At 46.1% G+C, this 14936-nt stretch overlaps 1 protein-coding gene across 2 annotated transcripts in view; it reads left to right on the forward strand.

The window, feature by feature from the left end:
• Nucleotides 1–14936, forward strand: part of PAX2 (paired box 2) — a 156769-nt gene that overhangs the window by 3252 nt on the left and 138581 nt on the right. For both annotated transcript variants that reach the window (XM_066619159.1, XM_066619158.1), the window contains exons 2-3: nt 295–463; nt 1640–1837. In XM_066619159.1, coding sequence (XP_066475256.1) covers nt 295–463; nt 1640–1837 — 367 coding nt within the window. The remainder of the gene's footprint in view (nt 1–294; nt 464–1639; nt 1838–14936) is intronic.

A 14936-nucleotide genomic window follows, 5' to 3' on the forward strand; every position in this document is an offset into this window, starting at 1 on the left:
AAGCTGGTCTCCTCCAACTCAGGAGGAACTGGGAGGAACTGGGGGGAAAGATCCATTTCCCTAGCCGTTCTCTGGACAATAGGCCCGGAAGTACCCGGATTTGTCCCACGTCAGGATGAGTCGGGGGAGTCCCCCCGGGTGTTCAGTTCCCTGTCTGATTTTCCTTCCACCTTCCTTTCTCCCCCCCCGGCCCCCACCCCAGTGATCACTGGCGACGTGCCCGCTGAACTGCCCCAACTAATGTTTTTCCCCGTGGTGTGCGTGGGTTTTTGTGTTTTTCTTCTCTCTCCCCAGCAGGGCACGGGGGTGTCAACCAGCTCGGGGGGGTGTTTGTGAACGGCAGGCCCCTGCCCGATGTGGTGAGGCAAAGGATCGTGGAGCTGGCTCACCAGGGGGTGCGACCCTGCGACATATCGCGGCAGCTGCGGGTCAGCCACGGCTGTGTCAGCAAGATCCTCGGCAGGTAAGCCCGGCAGGCGGAGGGCGGGGAGGGCAGGCCCCCCAGCGCTGCGCCTCGCGTGTCCGTGCCAGTCCGCCACTGCCCAGCCGTGACCCCGGGGGAAGAGCCGCGCACCCCCCACCCCCTACCCCCCACCCACCTTCCTCCTCCTTGTGCTTTGTTTTGTCTGGAACTATCTTAAAACAGGGACCTGCTGTGGGCTCGGAAAGAGGGGGACAAGCCCACCCAGCACAGAAACAAACCGATTGCAGCCCCATTTGCTGTGAGACCAGCCTGCAAGTCTCCCCTCCCCGCCTCCCAGCTAAGCCAGGCCGGGCCCTACTTTCTCTCCACCCCCAGGTCAGCAGCAAGTAGCAGGCCGGCCGGCAGGCAGGCAGGCTGCCTTTTGCCAAGCGGATCGCACTTAGCAGAGCTCAGCTCGGCATGATGGGGAGTGGGGAGAAGAGGCGGCCGACCTCAGTGCATGCGGTGGAGGGGGCCGGGGAGGGAGGGAGGGAGGGAAGGAAGGAAGCCAAGCCCGGGAGCCAGAGGAAAAAGAGCTGTGGACACCCCCCCTCCCCTGCCAAGCCCTCCCCGGGGGAGATCCCCTGCCTGGCGGCGGGCAAACGGAGAAAAGAGGCGTCTGTCCTGTGGGGGGCAGGGAGACCTGAATCCAACGCTGGGCTAGAGGTCGGAGGAGAAGAACCCCCTTTCGCAGCCCCGGGAGGCGGGCGCTCCCCCCGCCCCGTCTTTTCCCATCACTGAGTGCCACCAGTTCACTTACATCCGCTGTAGGTTGCATGGGGGGGCGGGGAAGGGGGTTTCAGGGAGATCCAAGCCTGTCTTGATGGACCTTCTAGTGGCTGAACGAGGAGTTAAGCTTCACATAATATGTGGGGGGGGGGAGGTTCGAGGTGCCCTGCAGGGAACCCCCTGGGGAGAACTGGGGCACCGTCGAGGGTTGGCACCCCATGGCAAGGACCCCGCTGCTGCCCCAAGATGCGAAGGGGGGGCAAGAGGGGTTCCCTTGCAGATCCCAGCAGACTTGAAATAGATTTGACATAGTCGCGGGGGGGGGGGGATGAGTGCAGCCCACATCACCTCCCAAGGTTTCTGCGTGTTTGGCTGGGGGGGGGGCGCGTGGAGCGGGAGCCTCGGGCACGTTCCGGGGTTCCACTGAACCTCCTTTTGCACTGGCAGGTACTACGAGACGGGGAGCATCAAACCCGGGGTGATCGGAGGCTCCAAGCCCAAAGTGGCCACCCCCAAAGTAGTGGATAAAATCGCGGAGTACAAGAGGCAAAACCCCACCATGTTCGCCTGGGAGATTCGGGACCGGCTCCTGGCCGAGGGCATCTGCGACAACGACACCGTGCCCAGCGTGTCCTCCATCAACCGGTAAGTCCAGCACACACACCCCGCCGTGACTGCTGCAGCTCCGAGTACCGACGGCTGGCTTTCCTGGGAGAGCCCCAGCAACTGCCCCACCAGCCTCAGGGGAGGACCAGGCGAGCAGCGCTGGACCCCCCGCCCCTTCCACACTTCTTGCTGTCCCTCTCAGAGGCACTCTTTGCTCCCTCCCTTTCTTTGAAGGCAGAAGGGGATGGGGTGTCTCCAGTCCTGTTCCGTTGAATGACCCCCCATCTTCCCCCCTTCTTTTGCTTGCTTCTTGGAGATTGCTGGACCTGTGGTTCCAGGAGTTGTAGGGTGTGCCTGTTGGACTCCCATGGCTTCTAGTGATGGACTGTGCTAGCCTTTCAAAAGAGTGGATTTTTGGCTGGTAGATGCACTTGGAAAAATTGTTCCTTCTGTTAATGTTAATCATAATAATCACAGCAATATCATATGCATATATAATACCAACCTCAGTGCCCAGCTGGTGTGGCAAAGATCAGAAAGCAAACAAAGAGCATGTCAGTGTGCTTCCCTCCATTCTTCCCTTTCCCCCCACCCCTTCTTTTTTTAAACTGTCCTGGAAATGAAGGGCAGCTTCTTGGTAATTAAACCTCTAAGGCTGAACATCTCTTACATCTCAAGATGACCACAGCTGAGCCACTAAAATACCAAATAGTTATTGGTATTAAGTTATTTGGCTTAAACAGACCTAAAACGTAGAAGAGACCCTTCTTTCCTCCTCTGTGCAAGGAAGCTTCCTCCTACAGAAAGAGGGAGCCCTCAAACCCTAAGCCCTTCTGAGAAACTTTGGCCTGGGGTTGCCGAAGAAACAGTACTCTGTGTATGTGTGTGTGATACTCTGGTTTTATATACCGTGTTTCCATGCATAGGTTTTAGTATAGTAACTTTGTACGTGTCCTATTTCATGTTTCCCAGTGCTGTGTACGTATGTTCCTGTTTCCTTTCTTCCATGTCTTCCCAAGTCTCCGAGTGTATGGAGTCCAAAGGCTCATGTATGGGATAGAAGAATTGTCAGTTTGACCAGTCCTCTTTAGTGCGTGTCTCCCAAAGTGTCCAGATAGTTTACCCATTTAGCTAAGCATATACATTCCAATGGATGCTGTATACTCAGACAGGACAGTATCAGAACTGCCAGGAAAGCAATACATCCCATTCACTTTCAAACACAAAGCTAGGTGACAATGTGCACACCTACAAAACACAGCACGGACACAGAGAAACATAAATACCATCTTGCCGCAGAGAGATGCCACTAGACAGGATTTTATTGTGCTGAGACAGACAGATAAAGATCCTGTAGGGAGACAGAGGCTGTGCTTTGGGCAGATACACAATTAGTTGTGTCTGAAAATGGAAAATAGCATCTAGCGCGGATGTGTCACCCAGGCGCATTAATGTTCAGTTACAAATGAATTAACGGAGGCCATATATATGTGCAGCCCCTACATCAACAGTACCCACAAACACCTAACATACACTCGTCCTTAATGCTGCATGTTCCTCCAGGGAGACAAACAAAAAGCCAGTGTTACTACAGACAGGCATTTTCTTTTGGAATGCATGGACTGAGATGTAAATGCATCTTCAGCTATGAATACAGGGACTGGGCAGCTGCTGCAAATATAGAAAATTATGAATCTCCGTGTAGAAAAAAAACTAATGTAGGAGGTGTCCCCGCAGAGACATTTATATCCAGATGGACATAAAAGTCTACCACATTCATCTCTACAGCTGCTTGGCTAAACAGTTAATCACACAAAACACAGAAAATGTAGCCTCTTAAAAAAAATTTTTTTTAAGAGATAAAATTTTTTTTAAGAGAAAAAATTTTTTTTAAGAGATAAAAACAATGCTTTGTTAATTCATGTGATCTCAGTGGAAGGTTGGTCCCAATTCTAACAGCTAGCAGGCATTTTCCTAACTGGCATTCTCTATCAAGAGCTTTTCATATTTTTTTGAAAATGATATGGAATTATCCCAAATCATCTGAAAACAGCAGGTAAAATTAACTGGGAGAATGTACCTTGGCTAAAAAAGATCCCCCCGACACACTGTCTCTCTGTAATATACTGCTAGACTATCCCAGGAAATTATCCCTGTGTGTGCCATCTGTATTAAAATGGTTATTAAGTTATGAACAGAGCAACATAATACTGATTGGCTAATTATACACCCTCCTAAAAAAAAAAACCCAGATCTTACTGTCTCAGGTACTGAGATAATAGCAGTTTGACATTTGGGCACCTTTGAAGGCAGTTGTGGAAGGGCAGCCAGGAAGAGGATAGCTCAATGCCTCAAAAGTGCAGGCAAGGGGCTTTATCTAGGACTTGTGGAAGAACTCCATGTTCTTACTAAGCACAGCACAGTTCCTTCAGCCAGTGCAGAAAAGCTGCTGATGCCAGCAGGCGACCGCCCTAGCTGGGGGCTTTCACCATCTTTAGGGTCTCAGCAGGCAGCTCGCACTGCTGCAAGGACTTGTTACACATTTGCATTTTGCAGGCAGACTTGTGCATACCAGGTGTGCAAAAGCTTAGGGTGGGTGGGTAAAAGGCTGCAAACAACATGACATGCAGAATCTCATTCCTTAGTTATAGTGATCTCCCTCCAAGCACCACATTTGTTATTTGCTTACCTATGGGTGCAGTAGGAGCTTAGTCTTCTCCTGTAACCAGTTATCTAAATAGCAGCAGTTCTATCTTAGCTCTTTGCCAAGGTGCAAGTTCTTGTGTTTACCTCTAGGTTGCTCTGAGTTTACCTCTAGATGGCAATTCACAAATACTGCAAGAATCTGCTGGGCTAACCCTTTTCCAGGCATTTAGTCGCCTTTTCCAGGCATTTAGGAAAACACTGAGTACATTTCGCTAGCTGTAATGTACAGGTACCATTGTGAGAATCAAGCACTCCTTGGCTCCAATTGCTCTCCATTTAACTGGGAGGCCTTAATTTGGCTTCTCATTGCTGAGCTTGCCCCCTGGAATGAAGGCAAATATGCAAACGTGCGTAGCATTCTTGCTTTAAATTTTATCAAGCCCTTGGCAAACTTTCCTAAGGAAAACTATAAATATTATGGTACTTAGTAGGCCATGAATAGATATTTGAACCCTTCGAGACTCAACATTGAGCAAGATGGTCTCTTTACACCTCTGATAATTTGTGCGATCTTGGTGCGGATTCTGACACCGCACTTTCTCTTTTCCTCCTTCCTTTCATTGTACGGGGTTTGGTTCCTGGGATCTCAGGCATGTAAGAAATGGCTCAATTTAAAGCCATGAGGAATGACAGAGGACCCCTGAACCCCACCAATGAGACATATAAGAGGGGGAAATTAGGCAACCCTAAGCAAGGTCTGTTCCTTCTTTCTCCAAATACAATTGTCTTCCTTTAGCTTCCGCAGAAATGTTGTTGGTCCTCAGAAAAGCAGAGAAAGAAATGACCACCAGGTTTAAAATCCAAATGGAAATCCAAATCTCACTATTGCCAAATATTGTGGGTGAGGCACGTAGATGATTTGGAAAAAGACCTCCGCATGTATTTGGAAAAAAGATTTGGAAAAGTGATTATTCATCTCATTTGCCCCTTGTTCCTTGCAATCCATATTTACACCATAACTGCAAACCACTTTGCTATCAAACTCTTCCCCCTTTGATCCTTCTAAAATAAAGGTGATACACTCTCATACATTCAACTACCGTAAAGTTTGCAAATGTCAATATTATGCTTATATTGGGAGGTGATGTATCAATGACAGTTTTCAGATCTGATGACTTGAAATTTTTTCATTCGCTCATTAGTTTTCATAGTTTTGTTTGCTTTGTAGAGTGTCCATTGTTTGGGTTGCTTGGGGAAGGCAGAGGATTTTTACTTTCGGCAAGGTATAAAAGAGCTGCCTTTTTAATACAGAAAAACAAGAGGCACTGGTCCTCTTCAGCTTCATTCTTTGTATAGATTATTTTAAGGAGTCTAAGAACTGATTCAACTGCGGTTTTCTCTTTGCTTGCCAAGATCTGTGAAATCACACTTATATTCAGAAATCCATGCATTTCTAAGTTCAGAAGAACTACTATATAATTTAAGATCCCTTTTAATGATATGTTTAAATATAAAGACCATGGGGTTAGCTGTGATTCAGTACAAATATAAGGGTAGCTACATTGTCTTTTTCAACTTTGTCCTGTGCAGTTAAAATGGTCTTGCTTTCACCCACTGATATAAACTTACTTTGTTGCTGCAGGTGCTTCTGTTTATTCTTTCTGCTGAAAACAATTGGGGACTTATTCTGTGTTTCTGTATGAATGTCAGTACAATCATAGGTATGCTTACTTGGAAGTGTCCCATGGAATTTAATGGAACTTCTTCCTAAGTAAGTTTGCATAGAATTGTGTTGTCTGACTTTTTCTGCTTTTGCTACTCACCTTTGCAATGGCATGGCTGTAAATTTACAAGGGAGGAGAGAGAGAGAGGCAGGCAGGCACTATGGAAGGCTTGTTAGTTCAGGTCTACTTGTGTTGTTGTGGACAAAGGAGACTGGCATAATATAATCAATCATCAGAATGTATGGAGTTTAGAAAATGTGGACATGTGAGCAGGATGACCAGATATAATGGAGGACAGAGTGCCTATATCTTTAACCGTGGTATAGAAGAGGGATTTTGGCAGGTGCAGCTTTAAAAAACCCTTCCATGTTGAGCTGCACCTGCCAAAATTCCCTCTTCTATACCATGGTTAAAGGTACAGGCACTCTGTCCTCCATTATATCTGGTCATCCTGCATCTGAGTTATGAATGTAGTCACTGGTATTAGGGCTGCAATCCCATAAACATTTACCCAGGAGAAATGCTCATTTCTGGGAAACATGCTTAGAATGGTGCCACATTTTCATACCACATTTTTAAGACACTGGAGACAAACTTGTAGGAGCACTCTGATGACATAAACATATAACAGAGGATGCCGATGATCTTCCAGTGTATTTGGTGGAGAAATCAATTCCTTAACGTTGCAATCCTAAATATGCTTACTTGGTAGGAGGTCCCACTGAATTCAGTGGGACTTACTTCTGAGTAGATGTTCCTAGGATTAGTCTGTAAAACAGTTCACTGTCTACAAATGGGCCACAAAGAGTTGTCCGTCTTAACCAATGAATGAATGAGTAATGATTGATAAATTCAAGAGAGGGCAGACTGTAGTGCAAGTTTATACAAGTAATATGGCATAGCTATGTTATCAAAAGGACTTCAATCTCAGGCTGGAAGCAGCAAAATAGTGCAAAATCTGGTCATTTCAATATTTTAAATGGGCTAAAGTTATCTGATTTTGAGACTGTGCAGGCTGACTATTTTTTTAATTTTATTTTTTTGCTTCTTTTGCTTTAGTTTATTTCTTAGGCAACTGGGTTTACCTCATTTCATAGTGTTTAGTTGCCTTCCTTGATATGAATAGCCTGACATTCCATGTCCATCTTTATCTTTGGTATAAAGTTGTACGGAAATTTCCAAAGGCTGGATAATTCATGGAAACGGGGTTGCCAACTTCTGAGCAAGTCTTTGTAGCTATGCCGTTAACCATGATTTGATCTGTAGTAATCAGTGGATGATAATGTTTGGCTTCATGCCTTGAAAACTTGCAGTGGCAGGTTTTGGTAGTTCATGATGCACAAGAGCAGGCCAAGCCTTTTTTTTGGGGGGGGGGGAGGGTAGTTTTCTGGTCATAACCTGCTCTTGTTCCCTGTTAAATCTGCACCATCTTTGCCAATAACTTTTGTTGGAAATGCATTGGGCCCATTTGAGCATTGGTACCACAGCCAAGAGTGCAGGTAATTGTCTTTTAAGCATGACTGCTGTCCCCATTCCTTTCCTTTCCATATTCTATAGAACGTGCCTGCCGTGGAATGCACTCTTACACCACACTGCAGTGGTATATCACCCATAGGGAGGTGACTTGGCCTGCTTCCAGCAGGAGAGAGCAACTTTCTTTACCTGTGCAGCACTCCAGAAGAACTCAAGGGCTTGTTGATTACGCTTTGGACTGCGGCATCCAAGTAACTCGAGAAGCCTGAGCACATGGCATGCTGTGCTATTTACTGGACATGATAGATTGCAGACATGTCGCTTTCTAATCTCATATAAGAGCAGTGCTGGAAATTATGTTATTGGCTTGAGAGAATGCTTTTTCCCCCCCTTTCTGTTGTCTTACCAATTGGCTAAAGAGTCTTAAGTTACTCACCAGGATTACAGAGCCTGCCTTGGTGATGTAGTTTTTATTTAAAAAGCAACAACGGCACAGAAATCCAAATGGCATTGGTAGCCAAATACCTTTATTGGGAGCAACTAAAGGTTCCCAAGTAGTGTGCTAGTTTTCAGGTTTCACAGAACTGTTCCTCAGGTTGGGTGCTAAACACAAATGGAGGTGGGAGAGAAGGAAAAACATTAGTGCTTCCCCCATATCTTTTGTCAGAAGCATTTTTACTCTCCCCTCTTTTTTGTGTTTTTGGTTGTTGTTTCAAATCCTGCTGGAGGAAGACTCCCCTCCAACTCAAAAGCTTGCCCACTACTTTGCGGCTTTTAGTCCTATTAAAAAGATTCTGCTGCTGTTGCTCTTTGCATGCCACCATGGTTACTTGCCCCCCCCTTTTTTTTCTTGGTCTAATTTTGTAAGTATACTAGTAAAATACAGGCTAGGTATGCGAAAGCAGATCTGCAAAGCGCAATGTTGAGAGAAAATAGAGAGGAACATTTAGGAACTCCATTTTAGTGGCGAAAGATGTTGCTGGTGAACCCTCAATGACTCCCGCCAGTTGGGAGATAGACTGTGGTCAGTGGAATTCTCAAAGGGGAGCAAAATGGTAAGTTTTGCAGGCACCTCAATGCACCGTGTAAGCAGCCCCTTTCCCTTGCCTTTGGAGCCAATCGGGGCAGCGAGAGCAACATGGAGGCATCTCCTTTGTGTAGCTCTTGCTGCCCGGAATGGCTTTGGAGGTGAGGGGAGGGATCATTTGCACAGTGCATTGTGGCAACTGCAAAACTTACCATTTTGCACCGCCCTCCAGGAATGCCACTGCTTGTGTTTGACTCAGAATCTGCATTGGGCAAGCCACAGGGGTTGGCTGAGTGGAGCTACTAGGGGTTCCATAACATGCCACATAGACTGCTAGGGCAATGGTTCTCAAACCTTTTAGGATCAGGATCCACCTTAAAAAAAACTTTCACTTTACCAGCTGCTCATGCCTCTGTGGCTATAATGATGACTGGGTGGCAGTGCTTCCCCTCCCAAAGTAGCAGATTGTTTAATCCTTGATGCACATAGCCTAATCTGCCCTGTCAGTTTTGCGAACCATCAAAAATTGGGTCATGACCCACTGGTGGGCCCACAGTTTGAAAACCACTGTGCTAGGGATTCTGTTTGCTGTGACTGCTTGAAGTGGTACAGTTGGTTGATGGAAGGGCAACACAAAGCATTTAGCTGAGCTTGTAGTGCTAACATTTGACACGGTGTTTCATACATAAGCTGTTTCCTCCTGAGTTGCATGTAAATGCTTCCAGTTTCAGAATATATGGCTTAGGAGGGACACTGATATGTAAAGAACTGCAGGTGCCCATATGAATCTCCTAGTTGCTAAGATGATCAGTGAAGGTCCTTCTCTGGATACCACTGAAGGTTAAAAGGGGAGAATATGGGATACAGCATCAAACAACTGGTCCATCCAGCTCAGTATGGTCAACAGCTCTCCAGGGTTTCAGACAAGAGTTTTTCTTTGCCTCACATGAAGATACCTCAGGACTAGACTGGGGGCCTTCTAAAGGCAAAGCAGCTGTTCTTCTGCTAAACTACAGCCCTTTCCTTTCCTTTCCCAAAGCAGGCTGGCAGAGGGCTTTCTTTGCTGTGGTATCAAGACTCTGGAATTTTTCCATAGGGTCTCCTCCCTGATGTTTAGCATGATGAGCTTTTACACCAGGCTAAGACCTCGCTACTTTCCCTTTTCCTGGGTTTTCAATCCCTTTCATTATCTACCTGATGCTGCTGTTTCTGGGTTTTTTTTTAGCACTGCAACTTTTAACTGTCACTTTTAGTGTGATCATTTGTTTTATTATATTTATTAGAGTTTTAAAATTTGTTCCATCTCCAGTTATCCTTTTTAAAAAAAAAAAAAAAATCCTGTTTTATCTATACATGCTAAGCCACCCTGAAAATAATTGCATCTGTCAGGCATGGTATAAATATTTTTGGGTTTTTTCGGCTGTAATCCTATATGCACCTCTCTGGACGTAAGCGTCATTGAATCACAGTGGGACTTACTTCTGAGTAGACATGCTTACAATTATGCTGTAAATTAATGAGCTCATCAATTAATTATATATTTGCTTTGTTCACTTAAAAACCATTGGCAGATAGTAATATGGTACAGAAACTGCTATATTACAGTTTTCTCTGGTTGTCCTCTCTGGTTAGTACAGGATGCACTAATTTGTATGTGGGAATCATACATGAGACATTTCTTTCTGTTCTTGATAAGTATATGTCAGTAGGACCACATATACTCCCAGGAATCACTGTTTCTTATGATAAGCATAAAAGGCATAACTAATTCAGAGACGAGCACAAATATCTTAAGAACCTGGGATCATAAGTGGGAGCTCTTCTGTCATGGCAACCTAATGTGCAGTTCCTTTTCTGTTGGTGTGATTTCTGCAAAACAAGGTTACTGTTGCATTTGTGCTGATACAAGAATGGTGGTAAGAATAAAAGTAATGGAAAATGAACAATGCTGTAGCGCTTCTGCCTTAGAACAGCACAATCCAATGCATATTTGCTCAGAAATAAGCCCCACTGCATTCAGTGAAGCTTACTTCCAGGCAATGCAGAAAGGATTCAGTTTAAGGCGGTTTACAAACACTCACTTCAAACTAAGTCCCATTGAACTCAGTAGGACTTTTGATTTGAGTGATTATGCATGAGTATAAAAGGAGTAGGACTCTAGGGGCGTTTATTAGTCAATATGAGGAAAATGACTACATGGAGTTGTTCTAGGTTTGGAACTTACAGCATAACATGGAGGGAAAAAGAGCTCCGAGATCAAGAAACAGAGGCAAGAAAAAGCAGCCCAAAGCATTTTCCAGCTGCTCTGGCTTGAAAGCCTCAATATTATTTTTCGTCACCAAGCGCTGATTCGGATTCTTAACATTAGTGTTGCACTGTGAATTGCCCTATATTTTGGCAATGTTTTCTGGCTGTAGGAAGTATTGTTTTAAACAGCAATTGAATTAAGAACTTATCAATTAATCTGATATAAAAGAATGTCAGGGTCAGCTGCTTTACTGTGCTTTACCCAGCAGGGGGCTTGTCCTCAATGCTCTGTTACGCTGAGCACTGCGCCTTCCTTTCATGGGGTTTAAGAATTCAGGATCAGGAAAGAAGATCAGGAAGTGATTTGGACTGGACAAAAGACACTTGGAGACACTGAATAACTGCATTCTAGGGGTATTTCGCTTGGGTTCTACAACAATCAGATCCTTTAACAGTAGCACGTATTGTTGGACATGAAGACCCCAAATACCGTACTTATTTTAAAATACTCATTAAGCTACTCTCCACAGGTTCTGCTGTAAGGAGGCTGAGTGGAAATGGAAGGGCAATAACTGGAAAATTTCCTCCCTGCCCAATGCTTGGTTGGCAACCTCCAGTCTCGAAAGACTGTGGTATAAGCCTACAGTACCCTGTATTCCCAGGCGGTCTCCCATCCAAGTACTAACCTGGCCTGACCCTGCTTAGCTTTCAAGATCAGATGAGATCAGGCATGTGCAGGGTAACAGTTGCTGTCAATAACTTGTCAATATTTTAAAGGGAACATGTTCCCAGCTATATAATACTAACAATAACAACAATAAACACAATTATTAGGAGCTGTACAAACACTAAAAATGCCTGTAAGTTTACAATCTAAGGTTGAAGAGAAGACACATTTGGGCCCAAATCGTAACCAACTTTCCAACTCTGTGCCAGTGCTGTGTGTGTGGCATCCTGTAGTTGGGGGGCAGTCATGGAGGCCCCCTCAAGGTAAGGAAATGTTTATTCCCTTACCTCGGAGCTGCATTGCCCTTACCTTGGTGCTGGAAAGTTGGGTAGGACTGCCCCCTTATTAAAGTAAAAGGGAAGGTGGGTCAATCAGGGAAAGCTTGTGTGAATAAGACACTCTGTGAGAAGATGTTCGAATGTAGCAGAGGAAGCATGGAAGGGCATTCCCGGGTTAGGAAGATGCAAGGGAAGGGGGACACAGGTAGAGAATAGAGAGGGCTTAATTGGTTTCATTTACATTTAATTAAAAGATTGGTGCCTTCAGAATGATGATTCCAAGGAGGAAAGTGTAGAAAAAAAAAGAGAAGATCAATGTAGGGGAGAAAGGCCATGAAGACATACGAAAGTAAGTGCAAGTAGCTTAAAATGAAAGCATGAGTAGATAGGAATTTGGCGAAGAGAAGGGCACAAAGGAGAAATACAGTTTGAATATTTAGCAGAAAATATCAAATGAGCAGCAGCGTTCAAGACTAGATGTGCGGGGAAATGTCACCATAGCTCAGACCAAATATGAATTTCAGGGGCTCATGATGATTGCCTTGGAGAAATGGCAAGCATTCAGAGTCCCAAATTCTTCTCCAGCTTGGATTTTAAACTAAGCCGGGAGCAGAATTCTGGTTTACCCTCTTCTAAAATTCAGTTTCTCACATCCTGTGGTGTACCTGGGGAGGATCCATGGGTTCAAGTGCTCCCAGACAGCATGGCTGAGGGGGTGCCACTGACCCCCCAGCCATGCTGGCCCAAGGGCTGCCTGCACCCACTACCTCCCTGTCCAGAAGCATTCTGAGGGCCAGAGAGGCTGCACACAGCCTCCACAGCCCTCAGAAGACCTTCTAAGGCCTGTGGAAGGCCTTAAAATTTCACTTCCAGTTTTCTTCCAGAAACAAGAAGTAATGTTTTAAGGCCCCCTGGAAGCCAAAGAAGGCAAGGGGGTGCTTCCAGGCTTGTCCCCGGGCAGTATAGTGGCCAGAGCCGCCGCTGCTCCCATTCAAGCTCGGTATCCCAGCCCTCCTTCTCACTTCCCTTTAAACACTACTTACCCAGTCAGGCGGAGGGGGGCATTGTGACTTTGTGTACCTTGGCTCAAAGATCTCCGACACTCTTTCTCTCGATATTGAGCTAAACAAATGCATCGGTAAAGCAGCTACCAAGTTTTCCAGACTCACAAAGAGAGTCTGGTCCAACAAGAAGCTGACAGAACATACCAAGATCCAGGTCTACAGAGCTTGCGTCCTGAGTACACTTCTGTACTGCAGCGAGTCATGGACTCTCCGCTCACAACAGGAGAGGAAACTGAACGCTTTCCACATGCGCTGCCTCCGACGCATTCTCGGCATCACCTGGCAGGACAAAGTTCCTAACAACACAGTCCTGGAACGAGCTGGAATCCCTAGCATGTATGCACTGCTGAAACAGAGACACCTGCGTTGGCTCGATCATGTTGTGAGAATGGATGATGGGCGGATCTCAAAGGATCTCCTCTATGGAGAACTCGTGCAAGGAAAGCGCCCTACAGGTAGACCACAGCTGCAATACAAGGACATCTGCAAGAGGGATCTGAAGGCCTTAGGAATGGACCTCAACAAGTGGGAAACCCTGGCCTCTGAGCGGCCCGCTTGGAGGCAGGCTGTGCAGCATGGCCTTTCCCAGTTTGAAGAGACACTTGGCCAACAGTCTGAGGCAAAGGGGCAAAGAAGGAAGGCCCATAGCCAGGGAGACAGACCAGGGACAGACTGCACTTGCTCCCGGTGTAGAAGGGACTGTCACTCCCGGATTGGCCTTTTCAGCCACACTAGACGCTGTGCCAGAACCACCTTTCAGAGCGCGATACCATAGTCTTTTGAGACTGAAGGTTGCCAATACAATACCCAGTCAGGGTAGTAATGGCAGCAGTGCTCTAGCCACAGGAATTAAAAAGGAGGGTGCACTTTCCATCATTGCTATCAAAAGGCCCCTGTGGCCATGGGGAACTCCTGTTATAGGAAATAGCTCAGTGTATTTTCTGAGTCAAGCCAAAATGAGTGGGGGCAGAAGTAGGAAATGTCACCCATCTCTATATAAGACTTTAAGGCTTTCCTTGCTAGGTGGGACAGCCACATTTCTAGCTAGAATACTGGAATGGCTAATCAGTCATTTCCTCAGAACCAGCATCAACTTACATAAACGGCTATGTTAAAGCCTTTTATGTAAGGCTTTATGTAAGGTAGGACAAGTGGAGGGCTTAAAGCCCTAGTCCAGTGGTTTCCACATTTTTTTCAACTGGTGGCTGCCTTGCCCTACTGTGCCTTTGGCTGTGGCTACCCATTAGGGCTACAGTCCTATACATTATATGGGATGGTGCATTTTTCACGAGGATCCCATGGCTTCCCTGGCTGGTTTCTGTGGGTTTCTAGGGAGCTACGGCTCACAGTTTCGGAACCACTGCTCTAGTCTGAAGCAAGCCTGGATGTCTAGCAGATAAGAGTATGCATGGTGTTAACAGTTCTTTCCTGGTGTTCTCTCCCCCCCCCCCAACACTTCCGTTACCTCTTACCCTCTTCAAGCAATCTGTGTAAGCCACTACCTTAATGGCTAACACAGCACACAGGGTGCCCCCCCCCCCGAACACTTTAGTAAACATAAGGATGCATCAGCTCATGAAAAATCCATGGTGGTCCAAGGAAACTCTTGAATGAGAAGAGTGACCACCCTATGCAGGTCAGGAGGGTGGAGTTGGGAACATTGCTGCACTTTTGGGAGGAAGTACCGAATGCCATAGGATTTTTTTAGACTGCCCTTGTTCTTGTTCTTAAAACCAGCTTCTAGCGTAGCACCTCAACTATCATATCTGCCACCAGGAGCTCCTTCCACAAATGGAACATTCCTCTGTTCACAGAAGGAGTATTCCACTTGAGGAAGGGATTCTTGCGTGAGTGAAATGCTCCTACCGTTTGCAGAGGACGCTTCTGTTTGTGGAGGGATCTTCCGACTGCAGAACTGGTAGTTCTCATGTCATCCTATTCTTTAAACTGAG

Source organism: Tiliqua scincoides, chromosome 3, assembly GCF_035046505.1.
Source record: "Tiliqua scincoides isolate rTilSci1 chromosome 3, rTilSci1.hap2, whole genome shotgun sequence".
NCBI lineage: Eukaryota > Metazoa > Chordata > Lepidosauria > Squamata > Scincidae > Tiliqua > Tiliqua scincoides.